This window comes from Desmodus rotundus, chromosome 6 (genome assembly GCF_022682495.2).
Source record: "Desmodus rotundus isolate HL8 chromosome 6, HLdesRot8A.1, whole genome shotgun sequence".
In the NCBI taxonomy this organism is placed as follows: Eukaryota; Metazoa; Chordata; class Mammalia; order Chiroptera; family Phyllostomidae; genus Desmodus; species Desmodus rotundus.
In genome coordinates, this window is record NC_071392.1 from 83,055,532 (window position 1) to 83,068,736 (window position 13,205).

General features: G+C 40.9%; 2 protein-coding genes across 7 annotated transcripts in view; both read left to right on the plus strand.

Moving 5' to 3' along the window:
* Positions 1-13,205, plus strand: part of FMC1 (formation of mitochondrial complex V assembly factor 1 homolog) — a 394,222-nt gene that overhangs the window by 348,420 nt on the left and 32,597 nt on the right. The gene's annotated exons all lie outside the window — the stretch shown is intronic.
* The window catches only part of UBN2 (ubinuclein 2), an 85,416-nt gene that overhangs the window by 48,216 nt on the left and 23,995 nt on the right, over positions 1-13,205 (plus strand). For 3 of the 6 annotated variants that reach the window (XR_008427039.2, XM_053925922.2, XM_053925926.2), the window contains exons 13-16: positions 134-176; positions 3,862-5,412; positions 11,814-12,045; positions 12,475-12,564. Coding sequence is in view for 5 of the 6 variants with exons in the window: in XM_053925922.2 (XP_053781897.1) it covers positions 134-176; positions 3,862-5,412; positions 11,814-12,045; positions 12,475-12,564 (1,916 nt within the window). In the remaining variant the exon portion in view is untranslated. The remainder of the gene's footprint in view (positions 1-133; positions 177-3,861; positions 5,413-11,813; positions 12,046-12,474; positions 12,565-13,205) is intronic. The other 3 variants (XM_053925924.2, XM_053925925.2, XM_053925923.2) reach the window with 1 other exon arrangement.

Below are 13,205 nucleotides of genomic sequence, written 5' to 3' on the forward strand. Positions count from 1 at the left end.
TTCTTCCCTCAAAGAGTTTTCCAAATAGCAGAAGAAATTATTTACCAATACAATTACAAGACGATGTTATAATTTCCTAAGATGTGGCCTGACTGCTACTGAAATGCCCTCCTTTTTAATCTTTGGTCTTTAGGGCAAAGAAGAAGGTGATTCCTGCGCCTAAACCCAAAGTGAAGGTAAGCATTAAACCGAGTCTCATAGTAGTCGTGGTGGTGAAGGTTGAAATGCGTTCCTGAAATGAGCAGGCTGTCTGGTGTTCAACATAGATCGACAGGTACCATCATACTCTTAAGACAGGTGTTTCCAAACTTTGTAAAAAAAAATCTAGAACCATTGTATTTGAGAAGATAGATGACTGTGTAGCAGTGGGAAATTTGCATGTTTTAATAACTTGTAAGGCTTAATATTCAGAAATGCTAGATAGAATATAACAAATAACCTTTAAAAGCATAGCTGAGGTTGTGAATACATAGGAGAAATCCCTAAGGCCCCAAACAAGGAAGCTGTCATAGCATTAGTCCGCTTCTGAAGCTTTGCTTGTCTTTACGGGCATTTGCTGATTTTCATCCATTATCTTACGATTTATTATTAAATTTCTTCTCCGAGTGCAGCAGCGACTGGATTCTCTTGGACTAATATAGGTTGAGAATTAGAATGAAACTCTGTATAAACATGAGACCCTCAAAGGATAACATCTTTACCAAAAGGAAGGACTAAGAAAGAAATCTACTCACCAGCAGAAAGGTTAAGAATCTTCTATATCTTAGTCTGGATTCTGGATTAGAGGAAGATAATTCTTGAGAATTTCCCTTGGTTTAAGAGTTTAATTTATACTACCTGTGTGATTTTAGGGATAATCTGAAAAATAATCTGAAGTTATTAGATTAATATTAACCCAGGGCAACTGGTGAATCCAGTTCGTTTTGAAGAGTATACCTTCGTTCAGACCTCAAAGGCCTACCACATATACACTGTGTCGGATCCGAGCTCACTCTAAAAATAGAGAATATGTGAGAAAGTCAGTCACTGTGAGTGAGTCAGCAGATAACAACCAACAGAATCAGATCCCTACAAAATGACGCATTTATGGGGCTTAGAATATAAAGTAATTTAACTTAAAATTTTTAAATATTTAAAGAAGTAGAAGAGGAGATTAAAAATACCCTACTAAAATAGAGCAGCCCTGGCTGGGTGGCTCTGTTGGTTGGGTCATCATACTGTGCACCAAAAGGTTGCGGGTTTGATTCCCCATCAAAGCACACACCTAGATTGTTAGTTCCTTCCCCGGTTGGGGGCGCATACAGGAGGCAACTGATTGATGTTACTCTCTCACATCGATGTTGTTCTCTCTCCTCCCCGCGCCCTCCCCTTCCCCCCACTGCCTTCCTCTCTCTCTCTCTCTCTCTCTCTCTCTGAAATTACTATGCATATCCTCTGGTGAGGATTAAAAGAGAGAAGAGCCCTGGCTGGTGTGGTTCAGTGGTTGAGTGCCAGCCTGCGAACCAAAGGGTAGCTGGTTCGATTCCCAGTCTAGGGCACATGCCTGGGTTGCCGGGGTGGTCCCCAGTAGGGGGCTCATGACAGGCAACCACACATTGATGTTTCTTTCCCTCTCTTTCTCCCTCCCTTCCCTTCTCTAAAAAATAAAATCTTTAAAAAAAAAAAAAAAAAGAAGAGAGCAGAGTAGAAAAAGAACCAAGTATAAAGCCTAGAAGTGAAAACTGTAATCATTTGAAATTAAATTACAGTGAAAGCCCACCTCCTTTATATTTTAGACTTTCCCATAGCCTTCATCTCGTTGAACAGATGACTTTCTTTACGTATGAGATCATGGCAGAAAGTCAGAATATATGTTGCTCTGTGGCCGCCTTTAATTTTAAAGGCTCTTTGAATACAGAGTGAAACTATCCTCTTTTTCTTAGTAACCTGCTTTGTCTTCTAATCTAAATAATATTGAACCAATATTTTATTAAATCTGTTGAGTTCATGCTTTGTTTTGACACCTTATTTTTAACTCCTAATACCCTCCTCTGAGGGTTGTTTAAATTTTGATACATCTATTCAAACGTGTGATTAATTTATCATAATTTTAATAATGGAAGTGTTAGGTTACTGTAGGGAAGTCACCGTTTTGTTTGGGTTTTGTGATTAACCTACTTTCCGCCCCCCACCCCAAAATGTACAGACTTTTTTTTTTCTTCTCATCCTGCCATCCCTCAAATATCTACTTTAGTTAGAGAAAATGTAAGGAAATGCTTACAGTAGAACATGCACACAACAAAAAAGTAAGAAGGAGAAAAGTAAAAGTATCTAGAAATTTCTGCTTGCTCAGAAGAAAAAAGCTCTTAACTTTCTGGTAAACATTTGCCCTCCCTTCTTCTGGATCTTTGCCCCTCTCTCTCCTTCCATCCATCCGTCCAACCATTCATTTATCCAGATTGAGGTAACATTTTATATAAGTGGAGTAACCTGCTTTTTTGACTCAAATATATATCCTGAGCGTTTTTTTCTGCCAAGTAAATCTACACAGTACTGTGGATTTAATGTTATTTTTACAAAGAGAAAAATAGTAATAAAAAGGCCACTTAAAACAGCAGTTTTGTACTGGTAACGTGCAATGTTGTTCTGATGCACTCCCCACCCTCACTGTCTGTCCTTTTTGTGAATGGAATTTTTGCTGATCATGGCACCTCAAAGCAAATGTGTCTCATCTGCATTAACCATTCACGCTAGCGGACAATTTTGACCTTAATGCAGTTACGCTGCAGACTTCTGAGAGGCAGTGCGGTGTTCAGTCAGGGCTTTTAGAACAGAAGCTTAGAGAAATGGCTGAGGGTGTCAGAGTGTGACAGCATTCCTAACAACTTGTTTACTGTGGAACCTCGGAGGGTGGTGGTAAAGACCCTTCCTCTCCATTCTTTCCCTCTGTGGTTAAGGTAAGTGCTGTGGTTGTGTAAATCAGTGTGTAATGCCAGACTGCGGATTTGGGTTTATTTAGGTTTGTTTGTTTGAAGAAACTTATTGAAACTTTGAAATGACTTTCATGTAACAGTTTTATTCTTAATCTTCAAAATGATACAAGTAAACACTTTATACTTTTCTCTTAAGAGAAAGTTACTTTTTAATTCTTTTGCTCTCTGAATATTTTGAACCATGCTCTAATTCTCTTATCTTAATTTTAAGAAAGTTAATTTTTTAAAAAATAGGAACTGTATTCTATTAGGTATTCATAGTTTTAATTCCTAATTCCTTTCTTTGCTTAGCACCGTAGACCCTTAGCATGGTGGGCACTTAGTAAATATATGTTAAAAAATGACAAATGACTTCTTCCATGATGAATAGAAAACATACTTCAAGTGTGTTCGTTTCGATGTGTCAGTTGCTCTGTATATTGGCCATGGGTGGCTGCAGGACAGGGTGTGCAAGGAAGCAGGATATGAGTGGCCTTGTCTTAGCGAGACGTAGTGCCCAGGACAGGTGGAGTCTTAGGGTAAAGGCGGAACTTCTCCTAGGTGCAAGGAGAGTCAGGCGGATTTGGAATAACACCTGAAGATCTGATCCAGGTCGGGGGTGGGGGGGGTTCTTCAGCAGCATGACTATAGTATGTCGATGTTTCTTCAGCTTGGTGTTAAGCCTTCTTAGAATGGCTTACCGAGGTGTGGTGGTTGTGTGCAGTATGTCAGATTGTTCGGCTTATGAGGACCGTTCAGTCAGGAGCCCTGCCATCTAAAAAGTTACTTGGTTTTTACAGTCTCTGAAGAAGAGTTCCAGTACAATGTTAGTCATCATGAGAACTTCTTAGTCTTTCTAATTTTTTCATTAAGCATTTTATTTCTTCTAATACACTGCTGTTTATGCTAGGAGTGTAGCCCGAAGAAGGACCAGAAAACTCCTGCATCCTTGGCGGCTTCGGTTGGTGGTCCTTCAACAAGCTCTAGCACGTCTGCCGTGGCCTCCACCAGCTCTAGCTCTACTCCAGCCCAGGAGACCATCTGCCTTGATGACTCACTAGACGAAGACCTTTCTTTCCACCCCCCTGCACTGGATCTGGTTTCGGAAGCTCTAGCTGTTATCAACAGTGGAAACAAGGGCCCTCCGGCTGGCTCAAGGATAAGCATGCCAACTGCAAAACCTCGTCCAGGACTGAGGGAAGAAAAATTAGCAAGTATTATGAGCAAGCTGCCACTGGCTACGCCCAAAAAACTAGATTCTGCTCAGACTGCACATTCATCAAGTCTTATTGCTGGTCACACAGGGCCAGTACCAAAGAAACCCCAGGATTTAGCTCATACTGGCATCTCTTCAGGCCTTATTGCTGGTTCTTCGATTCAGAACCCTAAAGTTTCCCTAGAACCTTTGCCAGCCAGGCTACTTCAACAAGGACTACAGAGGTCAAGCCAGATTCATGCTTCTTCCTCCTCCCAGACCCACGTCTCCTCTTCTTCCCAAGCCCAGGTCGCTGCCTCCTCTCATGCTCTGGGAGCATCAGAGGCCCAAGATGCTTCTTCGTTAACACAAGTAACAAAGGTGCACCAGCATTCAGCTGTCCAACAAAATTATGTGTCTCCATTACAAGCAACCATTAGTAAATCACAAACCAACCCAGTGGTGAAATTAAGTAATAATCCTCAGCTTTCCTGTTCATCCCCACTTCTTAAGACTTCAGATAAGCCACTCATGTACCGCTTTCCCTTACCTACTCCCTCACCTGGTAATGGTTCTCAAGGGTCCCACTCCCTGGTTTCTAGGACAGTACCTAGCACCACTACCTCCAGTAACTATTTAGCCAAGGCTATGGTGTCACAAATGTCCACGCAGGGTTTCAAGTCTCCCTTCTCAATGGCCACCTCCCCAAAACTTGCCGCATCTCCTAAACCTGCCACGTCCCCTAAACCCTTGCCCTCATCTAAGCCTTCTGCCTCCCCCAAACCCCCTCTGTCAGTTAAGCCTTCAGTATCAACTAAACTTATTTCTAAATCCACCCCAACTCCCAAGCCTACTGTGTCCTCAAGTTCTTCCGGTCCAAGCGTACTAGTTGCCCAGAGTAGCCACGCCAGCAGTAACAACCCAGTCCATAAACAGCCCAGTGGAGTCAACATCAGCAGACAGTCTCCTACCTTGAATTTATTGCCCTCTAATCGCACTTCAGGCCTTCCATCTACAAAAAACCTTCAGGCCTCTTCAAAGCTACCAAATTCATCATCCACTGGAACTGTTGGGAAGAATAGCTTGAGTGGAATTGCAATGAATGTACCTGCCAGCAGAGGTAGCAACCTTAACTCAAGCGGAGCCAATAGGACGAGTCTGTCTGGGGGAACAGGAAGTGGAACACAGGGTGCTTCTAAACCGTTGTCTACTCCACATAGACCATCCTCTGCCTCAGGGTCTTCAGTGGTGACGGCCAGTGTGCAGGTATGTATGTTACACACGTTCATGGGGTAAACTGTAAGATCGTGTGACCTTTCTTTCCTTTTGATAAGACGGAGGTCGCACATCGTTTGCAATAGCTGGGAGCTCACGGGCGAGGAATATTCCTGATGCTGACGTCACAGTGAGGGGGATACTTGAGGACGGGGTTCTTTTGGGGATGAAGAATTTTTTTTTTTTTAGTAAAGTACCACGTGCTTACTTTCAAAACTTTTGAAAGATGTAACTAAAATGCATATTGAAAAAAGTTTAGAACGAAGTAATAACTTATAGATTTAACATACCTTCACTCATGTCCTGTCTTTCCCACCCATGTCCCAACCTTCTTACTTACTCAAATTTTTACATTCATGGGATTTTTTCCTTTAACCATTTGTCATTTCAAATACAATTTTTATTTTGCATGAATTTTGCAATTATCCTTTTATACCACAGTTTCTCCATGTTTGAGATTTTAATTTAAATTTATCTCTCAGTTAACAGGAGTACCTCACACGAGGAATCTTTTCAAAAAGGCTGACGTGGGAGCTCTTTTGCCTTAGCTTCATTTTAGTGCTGCCGCAGTTGGGTAGTTACGCATTGTTTCCTTCCAGATGTTGTGCATACTGTTCCACTGACTGTTTGTATCTAGGGTTATAGAGGAGTCTCAGGTCACTTTGATTTTTCATTCTCTTACTTATCAATAATATGTTTCCTCTGCCTACATGCTCGTAAGGTTTTCTCTTTTTTGTTTAAGTTCAAGTGTTTCCAGAGTTTGGCTTGGTTTATTTTGTTTTCAGTAATTCTGTACCGAGAAGGTGGTAACTGTCAGTCTAAGACCTGGCCGTGTTTCTTCAGTTCAAGAGTACAGACAAGGGTAGGCAGAAGGAGGTTTGCGTTGTAAGTATACAAAACACAGAGATCATTCGTTTATGACTGTTTATTAATTATTTCGGATCCACTTGGCCTGGGAGTTTTGAGAACTCTTTATTACTCACGTATTTCATCTATCTGCCTTTCACATCATCTGCTCCGTTTGCATCTTTCTCCCACTTCTTTGTATTCTGAGACTTTCACATTACTGATTGGGTTTCTTCAAGGTTTCCCACCTCCTGTCGCTCTCCTGGCCCCATAAAGAAATACATGTTCACTGTAGGCAGATTCCTAAAAAGAAAGTAAAAGTCACTCATTCCACCACTATTTATATTTTCCTGGTGCTTTTTTATACTTTTTACAAGAAAGTGAGTTTTACATAATAATCTATTTCATAACAAGGTTTTAAAAAATACATTTTTATGATGTGTTCTTAGGTTCTTAAATATTATTTGAAAACATGACTTTTATTGATTTGTGGAATTCTGCTTTCTAACAAAATTCTGTGATGTTCTACTGTGTCCTGTTATGTGAACATTTAATGAAAGAATTTTCCCGCTGGTGTTCAGAGAGGTTCTGTTCTCTTTAGAACAAACTAAGCATTGGGTATTCAATATACACTTAAAACCCAAATTATCACTCTGCCACTACTGTAGGCTTCGAAATGAAGTTTTTCCAGATTTCTAACATAGAATAGAATTCAATAACTGATATTTTATTAATTGGAATCTAGGCTGAATTGATGCTTTATCTGCATAATTTTACTCTTACCAGAAATATGAAAATAACAACAAACAAACTGATTAGTAATTGTATGTTAAAATGTAAGTTATAACTAAGGTCTGGAAGCTAGTCCACATTCCTGTTTGTATTACTTTTATTAAAATGTTGATTTTTTTTTTTTGTCCTGGCTGGTGTGGCTCAGTGGATAGAGTGCTCACCTGCGAACCAAAGGGTCGCCAGTTCAATTCCCAGTCAGGGCATGTGCCTGGATTGTGGGCCAGGTCCCCAGTATAGGGGGTACATTAGAGGCAACCACACATTGATTTTTCTCTCCCTCTCTTCCTCCCTCCCTTCCTCTCTCTAAAAGTAAATAAATAAAATCTTTAAAAAAATTTTTTTAAGTAAAATGTTTATTTTTTTTCAAATTAACCTTAAATTTGATTAAAGGAATATTTGAGAGGATTATAACAGAAATGGCAGTTTTCTACCCCATATTCTCCTTCTTAATGCCTCCTACTTTTAACTCTCTTAGCTTTTTCTCTGTGCTTTTAAATTAGAATGAATGGAATACTCTCAATTATTCATTTTAGTATTGTCTTTGACTTCTCATTATGATAAATGAGGCTTTTAGCTCCCTTATATTTTTCCCATTCTCCTAAAAGAGTAAAATAACAACTTTTGGTTGAATCCATGACTGTAAAATATTGTCTCTCTTGAGCTAAATACCGTACACTATGGTGTCGTTTGCTTATTTTTAAATTTTGGCTTTTTTCTTGGAGTTCATAATTTTTTTCACTTTCTTTGTTTTCTTTGAATTTAACATTACATCTTTATTTACCCTTCATCATCTCTAGAATCTAGCAGTTTTGTTTTTTTCCAGAAAACCTTCCTGGGTTTGATTACGCACGCCAGAAGAATGCAGACACTTGGTGTGCCAGTTGTTTCTCTGTTAGTTTGTCAGCGTGAGCCTACATGCAAAATCTGTGCCTCTAAAATGTGCTCCTTCCTGGTTTTCTTTCTCTCCAGAATGACTTTATGGTTTGGAGACCTCAGTGTCCCTACCTTCATAGCTGATTCTGTGTGTTCTGTCTTACTGGTTTGACTGAAGAAAAAGTTAATAATTGAATAAGGTTGTTTCTAACTTTTGGTGAACCCAAGGTTCTTTGTTTGGTTTTTCTTTTTCACATAGCATCTCGCTGAAATCTTACCAGCTACCTTGTGGCCTCTAAATCCTATCTCTTGAGTACTAAAAACAGATTTCCCCTCTGTGCCTGTAAAACATTTAACTTCTTTCTGAAATACGTTTTCAGCAGTCTACTCATTTACAGAGTGAAAGTGACAGGTCTTGAGTTTAACAGAAATTAAAGTCTTTCTGGGTTCAGATTATTGCCTCTACCTACTTTCTGCATAATAATTTTTCACCCAAGGCATTCCTCTTCTTTCTTGCCCTTCAACTTACTGATTTTCTGTGAATCTTGTCTTTGCCACTTTATTATTCCCCAAATAATTCATTTATTAAGCAAATGTTTATTAAGTGTTTATGTGTGCCAGGCACTGTCCTAGGTGCTGGGGAAATAGGATGAGCACCATATTCAAGCTCCGTGTCCACATGGAGTGTATATTCTAGGTAGGAGGATAAGGAGAACACAAATAAGTGCTATGAGAAAGTAAAATGGAATAATATGATGAAGTGTGATTGTTGCTAATTCAGACAAGGGAGCTGGGGAAAGCCTCTTTTGAGGAGGCAGCATCTAAGCTGAGAGTGGAATGAGCAGAATCCAGCCATTTGAGAGTATGAGGGAACAAAGAGTCCAGGTGGAATGGATGGTAGGTGTGAAGGTAGGAAAGAGCCTGACATGTAGACCTGCATGGCGAGACTCAGGAGAGATGGGTAGGTGATGAGGTGGGAGTTCCACCAGAACCCTGTGATGAAGGACCTTGTGGGCCACGATGAGGACTTGGGAATTCATTCTGTGCACAGTGGGAAGCTATCGGAAGGTCTTACTATACAGGGGAGTGTTGTGGTCTCATTGACATTTCATATGATCTCTCTGAGTGTTGTAGGGAGTGGGGTGGGGGCAGATGCATTCACCAAAATAAAACACGTGCTTAAAAAAATGTAATGCCAACCACAGGAAGAGAGAGTAAGGATTCCTTCCTATTTTCCCCTAGGAATGAAGTGTGGAGGTCTTAGAAAGTAGTTTTGATTATGGGGCATTATTCTGAGCTATTCGCCTACTCCCTGTTGACAACCTCACCTGTGTGCTCCTGAGTGATGTTTTGAAAGGTCTACATCTTCTAGCAGAAAGAAGTCTATACCCATGTAACACATAGGTAATCCGATACTTCATTGTAGTGTTATAAACAAAATTAGATATCAAAATTTTGACAGTACAGAAATGTTAATTGTGGCATGGCACCATTTTCTTATTGCTCATGCTCAGTTACTTAATTTCGGAAGTTGCCTTATTTTATGTTTTCCATCTATTAATGCTTCGGTTAGCCTCCAGAAAAGCTTGAGTTCTCCTTATCAGCAGTGTTTGTTATTTCTCACAAGGGGGCTCTATGTGGGGTGCAACGCCTTCAAGTGTGTGCCTCCCATTAACCTGAGACTCCAACAGAGTTATGACTAAAAAGAAGAAAGCTATTGTTAATTCTTAGATTGACGCAGTATCCTTTCTATCCAAATTGCTTCGATGTATTTTTATTTTTAACTTAAGTCATTCTTTCCCTAACGCACCTTTTTTGTATGCTATTATTAGCACAGTAGAGAGAAAGACTGGAAAATAAGAAAAATAGTCAAGTCCAAGCATAAAGTGATAAAGATTTATACTTAAATGTTGGAGGAAGTTGTGGTTAAAAAAAAAGGAATGGGTGTGTTGCCCACGAGCTCACCTTGTTCTTCCCTTTTTGATGCCTGAAAACTAAGGCGTGGGGCCTGAGTGGCAGGTAAGAGTGAGACCGTTGATGATGGCAGTTAACGTTGCAGGACATGGTGAGTTCCGCTGTGGACATACTGGATAGGTACCCAAGTGAAGTTCTTCACTGAACTTAGATTTATGAGATCGAAATTGAGGTGAGAGGTCAGGAGTGTGGTTACGTATTTGAGAGATTAAAAATAGAGGAGTCCTGGCCAGTGCGGCTCAGTCGGGTGGAGCACCATCCTGTACTGAAAGGTTGTGGGTTCGATTCCTGGTCAGGGCACATGCCAGAGTTACCGGTTCCATCCCCAGTCCGGGCGTGTATGATTCCCCAGTCCGAGCACGCGTGGGAGGCGACCAGTCAGTGTTTTTTTCTGATAGGGATGTTTTTCTCTTCCCTTCCTCTCTCTCTAAAAGCAATGAAAACATGTCCTCGGGTGAGGATAAAAGAAAAAATAATTTAAAAATAAAGCAAATGAAGGAGATAATAGAAGTGGAGGCTATTGGAGAGAGAGTGGAAACACCAGAGCGGAAAGCCCCTGGAGGATGTTCTTCGAGTTTTGTTCAGCAGTAGCATGGCCTGCTCTGCATACAGTATATAAGGTGGCATACGTGGCGGGGAAGATCACCTTCATTTTTTTCATGTTAACTAAGTAAAATGCTCAGCCCTTTGTTAATTAATAATGTTTACTGGTAGAATAACCCACACATAAGCCTGACCGTAGCTAACATCTAATGGTTTTGGCCAGCGGAGTTTAGAGTTGGTAAGATAAGGCTACAGAAGAAAACAACTGTTTGCAGAAAGTCTAATAGATCGTGTCTAATGCAGAGGGAAGCCTATTGTAATCTTTGTTGATCAGCGCACATGGAGAAGAAATAAGTCAAAATTGGAAAAATGTATATTTAAATATTTTATCAATGAAAATTCATCAGTGTTAGCATATTCCGGTTTCTGTGTTTTTATTCATAAACATAATATTAAAACCCAGGTAGGGGAGTGTCAAAACACCCTCTAACTCACCTTTACCTTAGGGAGTCGAAGTTCAGGAAAGAAGTAGAAATGGAACCTGGCTTTCAGGGGTCAAGGAGAGACTAGATAGTGTGGAAAATGGAGGCTGTCGTTCAGTTAATTTGAGACCAAAAGAAATAAAAGTAATCCATGTGCTTTCAGGAGGTTGAGGAAGAGCCAGGAACAACCGGTTACAAAAAAGGGGAGATGAGAGTCCTCCGTGTGGGAGAAGGCAGAGGAAACAGGGAAAAGCTGCGGTACCAGATTGTCTGTACTAGGAAGTTCTGCATACACGGGGTCCGTGATGCAGGCCAGGGCATGGGCCATCGCTCTCAGAGAAGAGGAGGGGAAGGCTGGTGATGACGAAGAACGTGGCTGGATGGCCTCACCTCTTGAAGGTGGTGTGATGAAAGTAAAGGATGTGAGTTAGGGGTGCTGGGAGAGTGCTAGTCTGGAGCAGCAGCTGCAGGGACTGTGCCAGCAAAGAGTGCAAGGCAGTGAAGTGACCGGGCAGGTTCAGAGGCCACACTGACTTGTACAGGGTTGCCTTCTAGTGGTTCAGGGCTGGAGCTGGGAGCCAGAGTGGGAGCCCGAGGTTTGAAACGGGAGGGGTGAGAGGGTGAGTGAGTGTTAATATAGGCCTTAAAATAAGTTCAGGAAGAGGCTAAACTGAAGATGATGAAGGACTGAGTATAGAATTATTTCCAAAACCATTATTGGTAGCTCTTTGAAATATATTGTTTACCTCAGCCTTCATTTCTGTCTCAGAGTTTCTGTTAGAGTGAATATAAAACACAGTCTTATGCCCATGAGGATATTGAGTAAATCAATTCAGGTTAAAGATTTGATCTCTTATGTATTTTGATCCCTGGTTTCTGCAGTCCACAGCAGGAGCATCATTATTGGCTAATGCCTCACCTCTGACTCTCATGACATCACCTTTGTCTGTAACAAATCAAAATGTGACTCCTTTTGGGATGCTGGGTGGCCTTGTTCCAGTGACCATGCCCTTCCAGTTGCCCTTGGAGCTACTTGGCTTTGGAACGGACACAGCTGGAGTGACAACCACCTCGGGATCTACCTCAGCCGCTTTCCACCATAGCCTAACTCAGAGTAAGTGGGGCCCTTTTGTTTGCTTGGCTATTGAGTTTGACAAACGGAACAAACTCTATACTACTGCAAATAGTCCAGTTGGAGTTAGTGAAGATTATAGAATTGTTTAAAGAAAAAACGCAATTTATTTTACTTATGTATAAGTCAAATTACTGGACTCTGAGATTTTACTTATAATTTTTAAATGAACCACTATACCACATTTATATCGTAATGAAATTTATAATATAAGAGGAAGTCAAATTTGCTTGGTATTTGCGTACACATAGCATTTATATATGTAAAATTTTAAACGTGTGTACTCTAGTTTGAGAAGGCCTGTGAAGTCAGGCTGTGCTTGCATTAGATAAGTTAAACTATTTTCATTTTGACCTAAGAGGACTCAAGCCAGATTGAAGAAGATCACTGACAAGTCTGTTTTCCTCTCAGATTTACTAAAGGGTTTACAGCCAGGAGCTCAGCATGCAGCAACACTTTCCCACTCACCTCTGCCTACACACTTACAGCAAACATTTAATGGTAAGAAAGCCACCTATTTCTTCCTCTCTTTGTTGTTTATGTAGCTGTAGAGATTGGGCTGGAAATGTTTTCTGAAAACAATGTGAACGGAATGACAAAGTTTGGACAAAACAGATTCTCATGTGAATGAATCCTCATTAGCAACAAACTCCTTTAAGAGAAAGGAAATAAGTAAATGAGATGTTGTGTTACACGTGAAGAGAACAGTATTGAAGGTGTTACACGGAAGTGGTGACAGAGACGTGGATTTATAAGGCAGTGTGCGAAAGTCGCGTCCAGGAATTGTAGTAGTTTACATTTATGGAAAGCTCACTAAGTGCCAGATGGTGTAGTGACTGCTGACATGTATTAGCCAATTCAGTCTTTACAAGAAGCCCGTGGATGGGAGAACAATCCCCATCTTCTCCATCAGGAGACTGAACCCAGAGCTAAGCAGCTTGCCCGAGAGGATGCAGGACAGTGTGCAGTCTGAGATGCAGACTCAGGAAGTCTGACCCCACAGGTTGCATTCTTAGCCATCACAGTTTGCAGTCATTCAGTCAGTATGGCCCGAACTCTGTACGTGACGTACCCGCAGCCCAAGCGGATCTTCCTGAAATTAGACATTGGACATAACACGGCGGCCCCCCCGGGTTACAGCC